This window comes from Asparagus officinalis, chromosome 5 (assembly GCF_001876935.1).
Source record: "Asparagus officinalis chromosome 5, Aspof.V1, whole genome shotgun sequence".
NCBI lineage: Eukaryota > Viridiplantae > Streptophyta > Magnoliopsida > Asparagales > Asparagaceae > Asparagus > Asparagus officinalis.
The window spans coordinates 3,660,663-3,679,870 of NC_033798.1; the positions used below are offsets into that span (position 1 = coordinate 3,660,663).

A 19,208-nucleotide genomic window follows, 5' to 3' on the forward strand; every position below is an offset into this window, starting at 1 on the left:
CATCGATGCAGGCATCGATACCTGCCCTTCTCCTGTGTGCTGTCCGCAGATCCTCTTATATTTGGCTTTTGGGTTTGGGTCTTTGGCTTTAGCTTGGACTTTTGGGCTTTGACATTTGGGCTTTGGCATTTTCTCTTGATTTTTCCATTGAGCTTTGATTTATTTCTTCATTAAATATTTAAAAGAATTCCTTTGGCTTCATAGGCTTCATTTCTTCATTAAATCAAGGGCTTTTTGTTGAGAGATTGGAGTTTGAGATTTATTCTTTATTAACCTGTAATTAAAGATAAGAATAATTATTAGTAGCATATTTATTCATATAAAATAGATAATGAGGGTATAAAATTATAATAAAATGTGATTATCAAATACCCTCACACCTAAACTTTTTCTAGTCCTCTAGCAAAGAAAAAAAACTGAAAGAAAACCTAACTCACTTTCGCAAGAATCGCGGTTGTATTTAGCGCATACAATAAGCCTTTAAACCCCTAGGTTACCCTAGTGGACGAGTTGTAGTCTCGTGAGGGTTTGCAGTGAATAAACCCACAAAATTCGTTCTACTTGCCAAATTAAAGAAGTCAGTAAATAACTAAATTCACTTGATAACTTTTAGATAATCTAATTGGAGCCAGTTATCACTCAAGAAAACATAAGCCAGACTTAGAAATTTAATTTAAAAGTTTTGAAAAGAACATGCTAACTCTTTGTTTAAAATAATATTCAAGTTGCTTGATCTAAAATATTTTCCAAGACCATATATACAAATATAACTATGTATAAAACATTTATTAGTTTTTTTATTTTTTTATATTATTATTATTTTTAACTCTTTCTCCCTTGGTGATTTTTTTTTTCTACTTTAACGGGCTTTCTAAGTGACCATTTAACGAGTTTTGGGCTAATAGATCCCAACCCAATTGGGCTTAGGTCATTAAGTATAAAAATACTCCTTGGGCTTAATTACTCGGTCAACTTAGGCTTTATAAGATAGAATCATCTTAAATTTAAGGGTTTTTTTTATGCCCATTTTTTGCACTCTTCTTTTATAATTTTTTTTATGTATATATATTTTGAAAAATATGTAAGTCAAGCCACTTTGAAAAATTATTTTTAACTCTAAGCTAAGCATGCATTCCATTATTTTAAATAAAGATCTAAGTTAAGGCTTAAGTAAATAACAGATTAAAAAATTTAAAATTCATCAAATAAATCAATTATTACATAACTCTATTAATTTGGCAAGTGACGATATTTTTATAATTTTTTTTAAGGAAAAGGAAAAAAAATGACAAAAATGCAACTAAAAATATAAAATAAAGAGAAAAAATAACTAATTCTCACCCCCACACCTAAATTTTACATTTTCCTCAATGCAAACTCTATGATGCACAAAGTATAGCAGATAAGAAGTGAAATACTTACATTTGGTCGGCTGATAAAAATCTGCAATTACCTTTGGTCTGAGGATGATGGAATCAAAAATTTATTCTTCTTCTTTTTTCTTTTTTTTTCTTTTCTTTTTTTTTCTTTTTTTTCTTCTTTCTTTTTTCTTTTTCTTTTCAACTGAATAAGAAACTCTCGAATGAGAGAAGAATAAATTCTTTTTATTATTCTGAAATAAACAAAACAAATAATGTAGAATAAAGTGTTCAACACGAAGAGCTCGTATTCTACATTGAATCCTACCTTATTGTTGAAAATTCTTCCCCAGATTTTAAATAAATTCAGAATGATATAATCAATAATGTGAAATTCTAAGCATTTCGGGGTGTTCAATAATTCTTGCAACAAAGTAAGGTAGGTATTATTGGTGTTATGCATTTTGTATTTCTTAATGAACTCAGACTCTTGTACTGTAAAGTTTTATTTTCTAACAACCAATTCTTCTGTAGAGTTATGAAATTTTGGTTGTTGATTATTCTCCAAGAATCTAAGTTCATCAAGAAAGAGTTCTTTAAAATTTAATTCAAAGCAGCAAATGTTTAACACAGTTTCATTATTCTCAAGGACCTGATCTGCTTCTTCTAAAAACTCTAACTCTTCATCAAAAATTTCCTCAAAACTCAAATCAGACTCTTCTTCTTCTTCTTCTCTTCTTCTTCTTCTTCTGATTTTTCCTGAATGTAATTTATTTCTAGAGGCTGATTATTTGGCTGGTCCCCTGGATTAAAAATATTAAGATCAGTAGTCAAATTCCCAAAGGACAGCTTCATTTGACCAGTTCTACAGTTGATGAAAACATTAGAAATGGTTAAGAAAAGTCGTCCTAAGATGACATGTGTCTGTCCTTTGGGATTGGAAACAGGCTGTGTTTTCAAGACTACAAAATCTACTGAAAAAATAAAATCTCCAACCTTAATTAGAACATCCTCTAACTCACCCATAGGGACCTTAACAGATCTATCAGCCAACTATAAGGTGTATTTGGTTGGGTTCAGTACACCTAGACCCAATTGCTGGTAGACTGAATATGAAAGCAAATTGACACTGGCCCCTAAGTCTAAAAGCGCCTTATCAATGTGAGTATTACCAATGATACATGAAATAATAGGGGAACCTGGATCTTTACATTTCAAAGGATGAGTTTTGATAGCATTTCACTGATATTGGCGGCTAAAAAGACTTTCTTTGGAATATTTATTCTCCTCTTCTTAGTGCATAATTCTTTTAAAAATTTAGCATAAGATGGAATTTGTTTAATTACATCTAAGAGAGGAATATTGACCTTAACCTGCTTGAATGTTTCTAGGATCTTTGTTTCCTAGACCTGAGTCTATCTGGAAAGGGAGCAACCGGTCTAAATCTATCAAAAGCAGGCTCAGGTTCGGGTTCAGGTTCTTGGTCATCTGAGGGGAGTGATTGTTGAATAGATTCATCAGAAGGAGAAGGAGAAGGAATTTGTACAGGATCAAGAGTTTGACTTGGCGGAGTTCTCACTTGATTATCGACCTGTCTACCTGACCGAAGTGAATGGATTGCATTCACTTGAGCTTCATAGGATGAACTGCATCCTGTGTTATTAGGGTTGACCACGGGTTGACTCGGAAATTTTCCTTTCTCTCTTTCACTCACGGCACTAGCTAGTTGACCAAGTTGGGATTCTAATCTAGCTATAGCTTGAGTGTTGGAATTGAGCATTTGTCCGGTTGATTGCATAAAGGAATTCAGAGTGCTGGATGTTTGAGTTAACATATTCGTGGTTTGAGTGGAGGCCTTAATTATGGTTTCCAAACCCCTTTCCAAGATATTGAGACGTTTATCCTGATCTGGATTATGAGGAGTCTGAATTACAGCATGATGAAGAGGAGACTGATTTTGATATGGCAGATTGGGTTGTTAAAATTGTGGATTGAAAGAAACTGTGTTTCTCCTAGGAAATTGTTGGGTTGAAGCGGGAGTGAAGTTTTGAGTTCCGGGAGAATTTCCTTGATTCCATGCAAAGTTGGGATGATTTCTCCAACCTGGATTGTAGGTTGGAGAAAATGGATCATTTCTAGGACGCTGGAATGCAGCGTTCATCTATCCTAATGGCTGATTATTTCCTAGGAGAGGGCATTCCTCTGAAACGTGGGTAGGAGACTGACAATTATGACATCCTTGGGCAGAAACATGATTGATTTGAGCTGGAGCTCGTTCCTTAACTTCTAAAGCTTCTAACCTCCGCAGAATCGTCGCTATCTTCGCTTCAGAAGCAATGTTTGACTCCAAGAAAGGACCACTAGACTTAGAATTGAGGACTGATGAAATCCTGTCATCACAGTGTTCCCACTGTATTATTTTCTCGGATAAACTCTCTAGAAATTCCTAAGCTTCATCTGCATTTTTTTTCATAAAATCTCCCTGACACATCGATTCTAAAGATGTTTTTGAAGAATAGTCCAATCCTTCATATATGACTTGACACAATCACCATTTTTCTAGACCATGATGAGGACATTGGATTAAAAGATCTTTGAATCGGTCAAAATATTTCCAGAATGGCTCTCCCGGGATAATTTTAAAGTTTTGAATGTTGTTCCTTAGCTTTACCGTTTTGTGAATAGGGAAAATTTTCTTAAGAAAAATGGTGACAAATTCATCCCAAGTTGAGATGGAATTTGTCGGTAAGCTGTACAGCCATTTTTTAGCTTTATCAGCAAATGGAATAAATCTAAGCTTAATCACATCTTCGGTTAATTCTCTCATTTTAATCATAATACACACTTCCTCAAATTCCGAAATAAAAATATATGCATCTTATGTTTCATTTCCAAGGAATTTGGGAAGCATGTTTATGTAATGCGGTCTAAGCTCAAAGTTTTCTCTATTTGCTTCGGGGAGCCTTATGCAAGATGGAATTGCATTTCTGATGGGGTAACACATATCTTGAAGAACATTTGCTTCGGGGAGCCTTATGCAAGATGGAATTGCATTTCTGATGGGGTAACACATATCTTGAAGAACGAGTTGATTTGCCATTTCTTGGATTGGTTCGAATTGCATTTCTGATGGGGTAACACATATCTTGAAGAACGAGTTGATTTGCCATTTCTTGGATTGGTTCGACACGAATTAAACGATGAGAATTATCCCTAACCCAAGTTTGCATACACAAAAACAAATTTTTTTTAAGGAAAGAAAGAAAATTAGTTTTTTTTATGAGAAGAAAAGGATAAAGAAAAATCCTAACTAAAACAAATCAAAGCAATCACTTTTTAATCACTGTAATTCTAGGGTTTAGCCTAACTCAACTAGACCAGCTCCTAACAAAAAACTCCTACAGTGAAAAGATTAAAGTTTTACCCAGGTAGTTAGCCATGTAAGGATAGTACTAGAGGGTGATCAAAGATCAATTAAGTACCTCTTTCCTTGCGGAGCGCTTTACGCAACCCCTAAACCTTTCCTTAGACACCAACTATTCTGAGAAAACTTTAACCGTTCACTTAAGGATTTCTTGTTCCTTATTGAGCTCGAATCCTTAGGGGCCAACGTCTAATGAGTTTTAGAAGGCTTGGGTTTGTGAAGTGAGGAATTAGTGATTTGTGGGCTAAGGAAAGGGTGATGAGATCCCTTACCTTATCTTGATTATGGGTTTTGCCCTTAAGAATGTTTTAAGTGTGTGCCAAATCAAATGCTACAATCACTTTGGTGAATTCATACACTATATGAAATGCAACCCTATGAATTAAAAGCAACTAAAAATGATGGGAAAAAAAATCTTTTTTTTAATTAGGGTTAACAATCAAACAAATGAGAATGGGGAAATTATTTGAATTTATTATCTTGTTAGTAAATGTTAAAGTGGAGGGTGAATTTTATTATGGTCAACAAAAATAAAATCTCTTTTTTTTAAGTCCTAATTGTCTCTAATTGTGAAGAAGTACCTAAAGGGTGGAATTAAAAATTCTAGAAAGAAGACTTACCCGAAAACAATTCTCCAAGTTCTTCTTGATCTTCAATCCAAGACTTTCAAGCTCCAAGCAGTTCCTTCACAAGAAAACACACAAGTTAAAGAACCAAAATAATTAAAACCTACTTAAGCACCCTCCCCGGTAACGGTGCTAAAAACTTGATGCGATATAAACATGTACCAAAAATGTTACAAGTGCACAACCGTATCAAGTTATAGTATAAAGATATCGATCCCATGAGGAAGGTGTTTTGTAGGAGAAAATATAAAATCTGTTCTTATGTTGTGTGCGTGACAAAATAGGAGTGATGAGTGAATGTGATTGTGAAGAGATTGAGAGAGTGAAAATGGTGTGTAATTAGGCAAAAAATATAAGTGAGAGTGGATGTGGTAAAGAATGGATGTGATTAATAAGGCAAGAAGGAAAAATCAAATAAAAATCAAGAATGAAAAATAAAATTCAAGAATAAAAGAAAATACAAGAAATTAAAGATGGTGGATTCAATTATAGATATGGGTAATCTAAAATTGAACCCACTTCTTAGAAAATGATGATTCCCCAGAGGGTTCTAGCCTAAAGGCGAATCAAATAAAATAAAAATAAACAAAAAGAAAAACTAAACCCAAGAGGGTTCTAGCCTCAAGGTGAATAGTGTAAGAAATTAAAATCTAACTACAAAATAAATTATAAAATCTAAACTACAAAAAAAATTGTAAGAATTAAATGCAAGAAAATAAATCTACTCTATAAGCATGAAATAAATCTAATCTATAAGCATGAAATAAATCTAAGGCAAAAGGGTTCTAGCCTCTTGGCTATTTAACAAGAAAATAAAATCTAATTATAAGCATAGAAATAAATCTAAACTAATAAGCAATAAAAAGAAATAAAAGAGAAAAAGAAAAGAAATGCAAACCTCTAAATAATTCTTCATCTCCATCTTCATCATCCAACAAAGAGAAGAAATATTTAAAGTGATAAAAAAATTATTATTATTAATTGTAACAAAAAAGTTACAAATTTGGAAGGCCTTCTCAATTAAGAGTAGCCCCCCTCTCCAAAAGGAGTTACAAAAATTTTCACACCCCTAACCCCTCACTCTCTACCCCTATTTATAGTAAACATCAATGAATGAGAGCTATTAGATTGAAATCTTATCCAAAAACATTAAAAATCAGCCTTAGATTCGTAACTAACTGCCCAGGGTATCGATGCAGGCATCGATGCCTGCCCTTCTCCTGTGTGTTGTCCGCAGATCCTCTTGTATTTGGCTTTTGGGTTTGGATTTTTAGCTTTAGCTTGGACATTTGGGCTTTGACATTTGGGCTTTGGCATTTTCTCTTGATTTTTCCGCTGGGCTTTGATTTATTTCTTCATTATATATTTGAAAGAATTCTTTTGGCTTCATGGGCTTCATTTCTTCATTAAATCAAGAGCCTTTTGTTGAGAGATTGGAGTTTGAGATTTATTCTTCATTAACCTGTAATTAAATATAAGAACAATTATTAGTAGCATATTTATTCATATAAAATAGATAATGAGGGTATAAAATTGTAATAAAATTAGTAGCATATTTATTCATATAAAATAGATAATGAGGGTATAAAATTGTAATAAAATGTGATTATCAATAGTGTATGAGATAGCTTCACCCCAAAAATAATTGGTCACACCTTTGCCCTTTAGCATGCTTCTCGCCATGTTAAGTATCGTTTGATTTTTTCGTTCAGTGACGCAATTATGCTGAGGTGTGTAAGGAAAAGTGACATCACGCTCTGCACAATACTTATTGAATTCATTAAAAGCATATTCACCTCCTCCATCTGTTTGTAGCACCTTGATAAACTAACCGTTTTCCTTCCCAACTAGGGCTTTAAAGCTCTTAAAATAACCAAAGACTTCAGATTTTTGCTGCAAAATGTAGACCCATATTTTCTTTGTAAAATCATCAGTAAAAATAAGGAAGTATTAATTATTACCATTGGATATAGTATTCATAGGACCGCACACATTTGAATGAATGAGCTCAAGAGGCTTCTTTGTAGGCCAAGTATTTTCAATACCAAAGGATGATCTATGTTGCTTTCAAATAATACAATCTTCACACAGCTACTCGTGATGATCTACAACGGGCAAACCTCTTACCAAATTTCTTTGAGCAAGCAACTTCAGACTGTGAAAATTCAGATGTCCAAACCGAAGATGCCATAACCAAGAATCATCTTTCATAATAGTATTAAAGCAATGATAAACATCATTCTGGATGTCAACTTGAAACATGCGATTATTCGTGATAGGGGCTTTAAGTATAAATACACCTCTTTATCAAAGATTAGGAGTTGATTATCAGAAAAGCGCAGATCATACCCTTTTTTAAGAAGTTGGCCCATACTGGGTAAATTGTTCTTCATATTCGGCACATGGAATACATCGGAAATAAACTTGTGGTCTCTGTTCTTCAGCTTGATGAGAACTCACCCTTTTCCCATCATTGGTATAGTGTTGTTATAAAAAAACTTGACTTTGAACCACATTGACTCATCCAGGTCCACGAACAACTCCTTCTTTCTGCACATGTGATTAAAACACTCAGTGTCAAGAAACCATGTGTTGTAGTTTGATTCTTCACAGGCTATCGTGACCATTAATAAAGCGTGGTTGTCTTCATCACCTCTTTCTTGTACGAATCGAACTTCTTCTCCGGATTGGGAATTATCCTGGTACTTGCACTCCTTTGCATAGTGGTCATATTGTAACATACGTAACATTCACTGTTTGATTTATTAAAATTTTCTCTACCACGTCCAAAGCCTCAACCTCGACCTCGATAATTTGAATTTGATTGATAACTGCTTCTCTGATTGCCCTCATCTCTTTGATTGTTGTTATAATTGCCACATCCTTAACTATTGTAGTATTTGCGTCCTCGGTTGTTGTAGTTCCCGTATCCTCATCTTTTGCCACGGGAATTTCCTGCTTGCTGGACACTTTCTGATGGGGTCTAAATGATGTCCAAAAGTTACAAATACACAACCAATCAAGTTATAATATAAAAGTTATCAATCCCATGAGGAAGGTGTTGTAAGAGATAATTAAAATCAGTTCTTATGTCGTGTGCGTGATAATTAGGAGTGATGATTGAATATGATTGGGAAAGATATGATGAGTGTTGTGATTATGAACAGTGAAATTTGAGGAGGGAGAAAGAAAACTCAAGAAAGTGAAGATGGAAGTTTCAATGAGAAATATAAGGAATCTAGAGTTGAATCCACTAGCTAATTTTAATTATAAATTATGATAGACTATCAAACCACTCAAGATAAGTATAGATTATCAAATTCTTCTTCTACCAATTAGTTCTCTAGTTGATTATCCTACCCATGATCAATTAAAGTGCAAGAGAATAATTCACAAATGTAAAAGATATTAGACTAGCTTCATACAATTTTAAGGTTCCTACAAGAATTAGTTCCACATCTTTAAGGAAGAAAAACAATAAAAGAAAAGAAAGGAAAACTAATTACAAAGAAAAGAAATTATGAAAATAAATCTAACTAATTATAAAAGAAAAGAAAAAGAAATCTAAACTATGCAAGAAAATAAATCTAAGCTACAAAGGGCAAAATAAAATAAAAACAAGAAAATAAATCTATTCTACAATACATGAATATAAATCTAAACTACTAAAAAGAAAAGAAATAATTACAAGAAAATAAAAAGAGAAAATAAAAGATAAATATTCTAATTGATCTTCATCTCCATCATCATCATAAAAAAAATGACGAGGAAAAAGATTTTATTAATTGTAACAAAAGTTACAAAGTGGAAGGTCTTCTCAATCAAGAGTAACCCTCCTCTCTACAAAAAAGAGTTATAAAATTTTTCACCCCCTAATTCCTTACTATTTACCCCTATTTATAGCATATAACAGTGAATGAGAACCGTTGTATTAAAACTTAAGCCCTAAGATAATTGCAGTAACAAATGAAGAAGTTTGGTGAAAAAGAAAACAAATCATGCAAATCAGGACAACTTGGTAATATCTGGTGTTTTGGCCATATATCTCTGGCATCAACTCGGATTTGGCTGAATAAACATTCTATAGAAAGCTGAGAACGAGATCTACAACTTTTGTATTTATGATCTCTATGAAATCGGAACATATCATGAGCAAATATTCATACAAAGAAGCACAATCTACGCTGGAATTATCATCCGTATTTCTTCTCTTCTATTGGGCTTGGGCTTTGGCTTTTGGTCTCTTGCCTGTATCCTTCATTAATTCGTGGGCTTTGTTGAGAGATAAGATATTTTTTGCTTTATTCCTTATTGACCTATAAATAAAGATAAAAATAATTATTAGTGGTGTATTCATTCATAAAAAATAGATAATGATGGTATAAAATTGTAATAAAAATATGATTATCAAATACTCTCACACCTAAACTTTTGCTAGTCCTCTAGTAAAGAAAGAAATTAAAAATCATAACTCACTTTTACAGGAATCGTGGTTGTATTTAGCGCATATAACAAGCCTTTAAACCCCTAGGTTACCCCTAAAGGACGAGTTATAATCTCGTGAGGGTTTGTAGTGTACATACCCATAAAATTCAGTCAACTTGCCAATTTAAAGAAGTGGCAAGTTGATAAGCTTTTCACATAAAATTCAGTCAACTTGCCAATTAAAAATCATAACTCACTTTTACAGGAATCGCGGTTGTATTTGGCGGTTCGACTTTAGAGCAACTGCATTCAGACAACACTGCTTTGATAAGCTTTTCGCATACACAATGAGGAATTATTTCTCGAATAGTCATTTTCGTGATTTGTTTCCACCCTTAGTTTGATAGTACAGTTCATCAGTATGGTGACCAGAGCAACTTATCTTCTGTTTTTGTGTTTGAACCTTGTTGATATACGCAGGACGACTTATCGTCGCCTCTGAGTGATCCAAGGTTATATGTTTAGGTCCAACCCCTTGCGGGCATTGAGTCTTTACAGGCCCTAAACAAGAAGAAATTAAAGTTTTCCCCTCGTGTGATTGCTTTGTCCTGATAGGAGAATACTTACGACCCCCAGTATAAGAATTTACTCGGGGTTCGTTTATCGGACCCAAGCGTTTTTTGATTGGAGCTTTGCCTCGATCATCAGGTAAAGGATCGAGATGATATGCCATTGTGACTTTGAATTTTGGCAGGTCGGGACTGACCCAAGGCTTCACCGGTGACGTAGCAGATGTGGTTACAATAGACGGACCAGGCATAGACGTCGACAGGGTTAAAGAGGAGACCTAGGCAACTTTTCTTTGGCCGCGACAGTGGAGACTGCCACGGTTGAAAGATGTGACCCGCCAATTTGATTTTTGCATAAGTTCAGATTTAGGAATCCAAACTTTGTGATTCTTTGGTGATTCTTTAGACACCATTTCCTTTTTTCCTCCTTGTCTTTGTTGCAAGAGAGCAAGGTCATGAGTGGCGTTTGCACGACGCTTTTGTATGCGTTCTTTGAGGGTCTGTAGGCTGTCTAAAAATCACTACAGATAGTTTATCCTCATCAGACACCAATTATGGAAGTTACAATCTGACGACTTCCAGAAGGCTACAATTTGAAGACTTTCACGTAGAAGGTTACAATCTGATGACCTTTATAATAACTAATGAAAGCTCTAATTCAACAGCCTTCACAATCAACATCAGGAGTTACAATCTGATGACTCCCATATTTTCAAGGAGCCAAGACGAAGGTTATAAGGTGACGATCTTTGCAACGCTCTAGCGAAAGAGACTACAAATTGACGGTCCCTTCATATTAAAACGCAGATATCTCTCAAACCGTAAGGAATTTGGCAAAACTGACAGAGCAAACCAAACCCTTTGGGGTTGGTTTGGTCGGCTCCGTCTCGTCGAGATAGCCGATTTTCATATATAATTCATCCAATTCTGACTTACGGTTTGAAAGTTATGACCTGTTCTTCGTAGCAAGTTATGTTTTGAAGTCCGTCTGCAAGACTGGACTTCGTCTGAACATTAGACTTAGCCTGAAGCTCGCCGAGCCCGCCTGAGACTCACCTCTGCATCCAAGATTCGAAACGCAGAGGTCATGCCCACGTTCTAAACACAAAACGCAGAGGTCGTGACCGTATTTGAGATTCAAAACGCAGAGGTCGTGGCTGCGTTCCAGATTCAAAACGCAGAGGTCGTGGCTGTGTTCCAAACTCAAAATGCAGAGGTCATGGCTGCGTTCCAAACTCGAAACGCAGAGGCCGTGGCTACGTTCCAGAGTCAAAACGCAGAGTTCGTGGACTTAAAGCGCAGAGTCCATGCAGAACCCAACTCTGCGTCTCAGGTCCAAAACGCAGAGTTCATCTCTGTGTTCCAACTCTGCGTCTCAGGTCTTAAACGCATAGTTCATCTCTGTGTTCCAACTCTGCGTCTCAGGTCTAAAACGCAGAGTTCATCTTTGTGTCCCAACTCTGCGTCTCAGGTCTAAAACGCAGAGTTCATCTCTGTGTCCCAACTCTGCATTTCAGATTTACAACGCATCGCGGCCTGTGCGTTCAGCCACCCAACATAGGCCCAACTCTGCGTTTTTAGTCTAAAACGCAGAGTTCGGGCCCAGAACGCCATTTTCGGCGTTTGACTCATTCAAACACGAACCGAACAGTTCCAAGAACCATTTCCCCCCACGATTTGAGGGATTTCCGCCCCACTTAGGAGCAGATTAAGGGGGTAGTTACCACCCTTAATCCCCTATAAATACCAGAAACTCAATTGAGTTAAGGGATCGGCTTTTTGCATCAAAAACAAATCGTAAAAGGAGAGATCGGCAACCTCTTGAGCAGAAAAGGGGGGTCTTCGCTCAATCTCTGGAGCATTCCTTGGAGCTTTCATCCCTGGCTTATTAACCGATTTTCGGTTCAAATCAACTCTGTTACAGAGTTTAAACTCGTTCTGAGTTTCTAAACTCGATCTGAGTTATCAACTCGTCCAGAGTTTCAAACTTACTTTGCAAGTCCTCTACAACGTCAAATCGTGAGGAGAAGACCACGTTCCAGTGAAACAAGACGTTCGGATCGTCAACGGAGAGCAAACTCGACGCGAGCATTCGAGGGAGGCACTCCATCGCCACCGTGAAGAACCCAGAATTAAACAAAGGGGAGAATCAAATTCATTCTCCTCTCTTTTGTAATCAGAATCCAAATTGTAATCGATTTTAAGATAATACAAATCAATTTTTTCTTTCATTTCTTTTACATCGAATTTTTCCACAAACAGGGTCGAACGAGCCCTTTTGACAAGAGTCCATTCCTCCAATGTAAGTTTAGCAGAGATGTGAGTGGTTTGTCATTGGGGCGATTGGACCACTTGATGCTTCCTCGACTCTAGGTCCGCATAGCAGCGAACTCCGTCAGTTTATTCTAAGGCCTTAGCCATTTGACGAGCGAGGCATTGGCGTTGTCTCTGACGAGCCCTCTTCATCAGAGTTGGTGAACTTCGATCGAACGATTCCTTAATTAGGGAGGAATCATCGTGAGTAGAGCTTCCGGCTTTGGGAGTCACCGGGATAATGTTGCGAGGGGAGGCCTCGGCAAAGATTGGGTGAGAGTCTTCACCTTGGGCCTTCTTTGGCATGTAAGCCTTCTTCAATGGTGAGATCCTCTTGTACTCGTGAGACAATAAAGATCTTGAAGAGAATGATGAGAGATATTCCTCAAACTTGGCTTGGTCGAACTCGTACTCGACCCTGGATTCAACCGGCATCTTGATCGGTTGCGACACGACGATCTCGGTAGGGAGACCGTTGTCTCCCACTGTGGTCATCAGTTTGTTTTCATCAAAAGTCGTTTTCATTGTGGAATCCATTAAAACTTTGGTCGATTACAATAAATTACAATGAAAATAAGAAAATTACAACTTCCCAGAAAATAACACAAAAATTGTTTATCAACTCCTGCTTTTGTGGAAACTTTGCCTGTGCTAGGGGTGCGTTAGCCTGTGGATCACCGATTCACAAGATTTCGATTAAACTATGAAGGCTTTTGAATGTTCTTTTTCATTTATCGAAATAAGAACCTTCAGTGAATATCTTATCGATGTAAGATGTTCACTCTTCTAAAGATCAAGTCTGAGCTTAGATCTCTAGGAACGACGATCTCGGTAGGGAGACCGTTGTCTCCCACTGTGGTCATCAGTTTGTTTTCATCAAAAGTCGTTTTCATTGTGGAATCCATTAAAACTTTGGTCGATTACAATAAATTACAATGAAAATAAGAAAATTACAACTTCCCAGAAAATAACACAAAAATTGTTTATCAACTCCTGCTTTTGTGGAAACTTTGCCTGTGCTAGGGGTGCGTTAGCCTGTGGATCACCGATTCACAAGATTTCGATTAAACTATGAAGGCTTTTGAATGTTCTTTTTCATTTATCGAAATAAGAACCTTCAGTGAATATCTTATCGATGTAAGATGTTCACTCTTCTAAAGATCAAGTCTGAGCTTAGATCTCTAGGAATCACCAAAAGCTTTTTTAAAGTGTTTTTGAAAGATAAAGACTCTCTCTCTTGCTCAAAATTGCCAAAAACTCAAGCCTCTATGCTCTAATTCTGCTCTCTCTGTTCCTGGTCTCGTGTATAAGAATGTATTTATAGCCTCTGGGAGTCATAACTGTTGGGAATAATGCAAAATAACTGATGTTTTAGGAATAATGCAAAATAACTGATGTTAACTTTCTCCTTTAGCGTGATAGTGGACACTGACACGGCTAAAGGAGGTAGTTTTTCAGCTTTCATAACTGTTCCCACCATCTTTAATTGCTATTATTTTAGCGGTTATGAGCGTGATTTATGCTTGTAACTGCTCCCCCACGTTTATAAGTAATCCCCAGTAGTTAATAAGCCATGTGGGCCGCATGAAACTCAAAAAACTGTCAAAATGATGTTTTTAGCTTCTCAGTGTGCGCGACAGTCGTAACTGTCACGCATTGCCGCGGCAGTTATCACTGCCGCACACTTCCGAGACAGTTTGTGCTATCTCGAGTATTTTAGCTCTAACTTCTTCGTCCGATCTCGGAATTAGGTAATCTAATATGCGTTGGAAAGCTGATGAAGAGATATATAACTTTTATCTTTTAAACTTCTTAAGATATGGATCGTATCATAGCTTATGCTATCGTACATTGTCACGGTACTTACCACTGCCGCGCACCTTCGAGACAGTTTGCGTTGTCTCGAGTATTTTGGCTCTAACTCCCGCGTCCGATATCAGAATGAGGTGATCCAAGATGCGTTGGAAAGCTAGAGAAGAGATATAAAACTTCCCATAGGCAATACACTCTCTTTGATTGTGTGTCACCTTCCACTATTGTGCCTATACGCGTCAGTGTACATTGCCACGCACCTCCGAGGTAGTTTGCGCTATCTCGGGTATTTTGGCTCTAACTCCCTCGTCCGATATCAGAATAAGGTGATTCAAGATGCATTAGAAAGCTAGCAAAGAGCTATAAAACTTACCATAGGCGATACACAATCTTTGCTTGTGCGTCACCTTTCACTGCCGCTCTTATGTGCGTTAGTGTTCACTGCCGCGCACCTCCGAGGTAGTTTGCGTTATCTCGGGTATTTTAGCTCTAACTCTCTCGTCCGATATCAAAATGAGGTGATTCAAGATGTATTAGAAAGCTAGCGAAGAGATCTACAATTTCCCATAGGCAATACACTCTCTTTGCTTACCATCACCTTCCACTATCGTGCCTATGCGCGTTAGTGTACCTTATCGTGGGTATTCATATTGTTCTTCTATGTTGTTTCACCTGTTCCTTCGCTTATTTTAGCTTTGGATGATCCCTTATGACTTAGATAATGATATTTATTATCTTCTCTTTATCTTGAGCTATATTTGGATATCTATAAGTATTTTTAGACGCATACACCAGGTTCATCGACTGGAGGCTCATTGCTTGGCTCGAGGTCCTGGTAGAGCAGAGAATCGGTAAAGTAGTTTTCAACTCACTTGAAGGGCTGTTTATCTATAACCACCATCTTCACTTGGTCACAGTCATCCACATATTTCAAGCATTGGTACAATGTGGATGGGACTATCCTGTTGCTATGGATCCATGACCGGCCCAACAGTATGTTATAGGAGGGTTCTGCGTCAATGACGTAGCAGGTCACCTCAGTTTTTATATCACTCAGTCGGCACTTGAGACGAATCTTCCCAAGAGGCTAGGTTTCGGTGGCGTTGAAGCCAAAGATTATGGTGGTCGTCGAAGACAACCGCTTTTGAGGCACCCCCAAATGCTTGATGAGCTTCAGGTGGAGAATGCTCAGTGCAGACCCTGGGTCCACCTAGATTCTGTCTACTCGAGAGGAACCAACGTATCCTGTGAAGTATAATGGTCGGTTGTGAGACATGCTTTTGATGAGCATGTCTTCTAGAATGAAAGTGATGCATGGGATTTGCTGTTTGGATGCCTGACAGCACTGTGGACATCCCATTTCTGCCTCTTCTTCGGGAGCGGGCAAGAAATGTGTGGCAAATGCTTCTGAATTGGTCAACGCCTATTATAGGGCTTCGCGGGTCATCTTGGACAGTCGCAGGAGCTCATACATGGTGATCTTGGCTAGAATATTTTTCAGCTACGCGAGTAGGTCGAACCGAAAAGGTTGACCACTTGAACTCGGCTTGTCAGGACTTGGTTGAATTGTCGGTGGTAGTTCCACTGGTAGTCTTACCGGACTCTCTACCGTCGGAGGGTAGTTCTTGGCAAAGTCCTTCCCTGTTCGAGTGATCAATGCATCTGTCTCCTCGTCAAAATCGGTGAGGGTTGATACCTCCGCTTTGTTATCGTCCGGAATTACCGAAATGACATTACAAAGCTTGGATTTGCCCTTGAACTTGTTGGAAGTCCATTGTTCGTTGTCGAGGAGATTAGGATGAACCAACATCACCTGTCCCGATGGTAAGGTCTGTGGTACCAAGCCTTTTTCTCGTTGATTTTGAGGGTTGTCATTGACAATATTCAGTTCCGCCTTGGGAATGAGTACAACTCCTGCTGGTGTATGAATGTCGGGGAGACCAGTTCCGAATTTAAGGGTGACCATGTTTGTGGTCACCGTTTTCCGCACCTTCTCCTTCTTTAGGACTCCTGCGTCGTAAAGAGCTTGCAGCTTATCCTTAAGGATATAGCATTTGGAGGTGTGGTGACTGACAAATTTGTGGTACGCACAGTAGCTTGGATCATCGGTCATGTTCACGTCTTCAGGTTTCATGGCTTCTGGCAGCTTGATCCCGTTACTCTTGAGAAGAGTGTTGAAGGTAACCACCACCTGGTCTTCCGTGAAGTCGTATTGCCTTTGCGGGCGCTGCTCGAAGGGCTTAGGCTTTTGTCTCTTTGCTGGTTTGGGGGCTGGAGTGGAATCGACAGCCATGATCTCCTTCCCTCTTGACCGAGAGTTCCTAGAGGTGTTAGGTTCCGAAGCTCTGCTCTTGGGCTGAAGCTCTTCGGCTTCCAATCTTTTGATTATGTTCTCGACTTGCTCACCTTGACGAACAAGTTCCTTTCAGGTCCGGGTTTCCACCACGCCGATCTTGGACAGAATATCGATTGAGAGGTTGTTGCGACAATAACTTTGCATCTTTATAAGTTTTTTTCTGCTCACCATAAAATACAACAATACCGCTATCCAAGCAGCCAAGGAATCTCAAAATCTTAACTCGACAATAACTTTGTATCTTTATAAGTTTTTTTTTCTGCTCACCATAAAATACAACAATACCCAACAAAATGGATCATATATTGTTTTTGATATAATTGAAAATTGATGCCATGCTCTAACTTCTACTATTTAAATACACATTATAAGTAAAGATTACTATCATTAATTAAATTTGATACACACACTAAAACACATCATCTACAAAAATAACACCGAAGAGGAACACGCCCGGCAAGTCAACATCAATTTGTACACCTTAATCAAAATAAATACCAAAAAATTACAATTTTTGAATTACACTTAAGACATTTCATGATTCTCAATTTTATTGGAGTCAACATGATCTTTGAATTGATCAAAAGACGAAATAAATTAATTTTAAAAATTATATCCTGTAATAAATTTATAATAATAGTGAGTTTTTTTTACAAAACATCCTCTACCTGGCTCAAAAAATCAGACACTTGTTTTTACCTATAATACACCACGGGTTATGTCCGACCTTTGAATTTGGGCCCTGGCCCAGGACCAGGCCCAGTACTCCCGTTGTTAAAATAAGAAGGCCCACAGAGTACAAACGCGTGTCCATTCATTATTCAGGTATCAGAAAACAGCTGTTTGCGTTTGGCACCAAACAGCAAATCCCGTCGTCTACCCCAAATCTCTCAAACCCTCGTATCCTCCCCAAATCAAAATCTCTCGAGAGTGAGAGGAGCAGTCACCGAAGACAGCGGTACGATGTTCCTGCGGCGAATCCTAACGAGCGGCGCCGGCGGTGCCCTAATGGCTAGGGTTAAGGAAACGACGGGGATCGTCGGCCTCGACGTCGTCCCCAACGCTCGAGAGGTCCTGATCTCGCTCTACACCAAAACCCTAAAAGAGATCAAGGCCGTCCCTGAGAACGAGGGATATCGGAAGGCCGTAGAGAGCTTCACGAATCATAGACTTAGGGTTTGTCAGGAGGAGGAGGACTGGGAGCAGATCGAGAAGCGGATTGCATGTGGACAGGTCGAGGAGCTGATCGAAGAGGCTCAGGATGAGCTCAAACTCATCGGAAAGATGATCGGTTTGTTTTTCTAACTTTCTGGTTTCTTGTATTTAAATTATTCATTTCGAGCTTGATTTGTGTGATTATCGACTGAAGTTGAAACTTCAAAGTGGAGATTTTGATCTCATTGGTCTAATAGCTATCAGAAACCTTTGCCTTTTTTACTTTTGGCTACTTATTGATTTGTGTGATTATAGATTGAAATTGAAAGCTTGGGGATGTCATAAAGTGGAGATTGTTCTTATTTAATTTGCTCTTTTTTTATTGCTAGGATGATGAACTTATGAACTGGGATGCATATTGGTAGCCAAGCCTTTGAATTTAAAAATGGGAATTCTAAGGTATCAAGGTTTGGTTTATGAGTGAGAGGCTCAGGATGAGCTCAAACTCATTGACAAGTTTACATCTTGAGCAGTACTCGTTTTGAGGAATCGATGGTATTGGGAATCCTTTTTTGGGAGATAGGAAACTTTGATCGGTAAGGTTGTTGGTGGAAAATTAGCTCCTGAAAGTGGAAATTTTTATAGACGATTATGGAACAAAGTGGGGATTTTACCTTATCAATCTCATAGATATTAACATACTCTTAAAAAAACTAGCTTACTGTCAAGATGGTGAATCTGTGAATTTTTATCCTTATTGGTAGCCAGTTCTTTGTGTCAGAAGTATGGATTTATTATCAAACAAGGTTTGAGATTGTGAACGAGGGTTCTTATGTGGAATAATCTTTGATCAGTATGCACATTTTGTCACTGATGAAAATTTAGTTGGGAATTAGTGTCAGGTCAAATTTTCAGGGTGAGCTCAATAACACCACAGAGATAAAACTCTCTCTATCATGGACCTTAAGCATGGGAGCCAATTTAATTTAAATGTTTAATCTCTTTAGTGTTGCTCCAGGTTTTTACTGTAATTAGACCTCTTGGTAGCTAGATGAGATTTAGACGTAGGTTGAAATATATTCAATTCAAAATTTGAAGTTGTTAGATATCGGTTCCAAGTTTTTATTTGTCACATTACACCTCTGCATTCTTTCCTTCCAATGTTCGGGC

The 19,208-nt window shown here is 37.6% G+C and overlaps 1 protein-coding gene across 1 annotated transcript in view; it reads left to right on the forward strand.

The window, feature by feature from the left end:
* LOC109842670 (probable NADH dehydrogenase [ubiquinone] 1 alpha subcomplex subunit 5, mitochondrial) overlaps positions 17,742–19,208 on the forward strand; it is a 7,639-nt gene continuing 6,172 nt past the window's right edge. Inside the window, exon 1 of the mRNA XM_020411516.1 lies at positions 17,742–18,174. Coding sequence (XP_020267105.1) covers positions 17,847–18,174 — 328 coding nt within the window. The 5' untranslated portion in view covers positions 17,742–17,846. The remainder of the gene's footprint in view (positions 18,175–19,208) is intronic.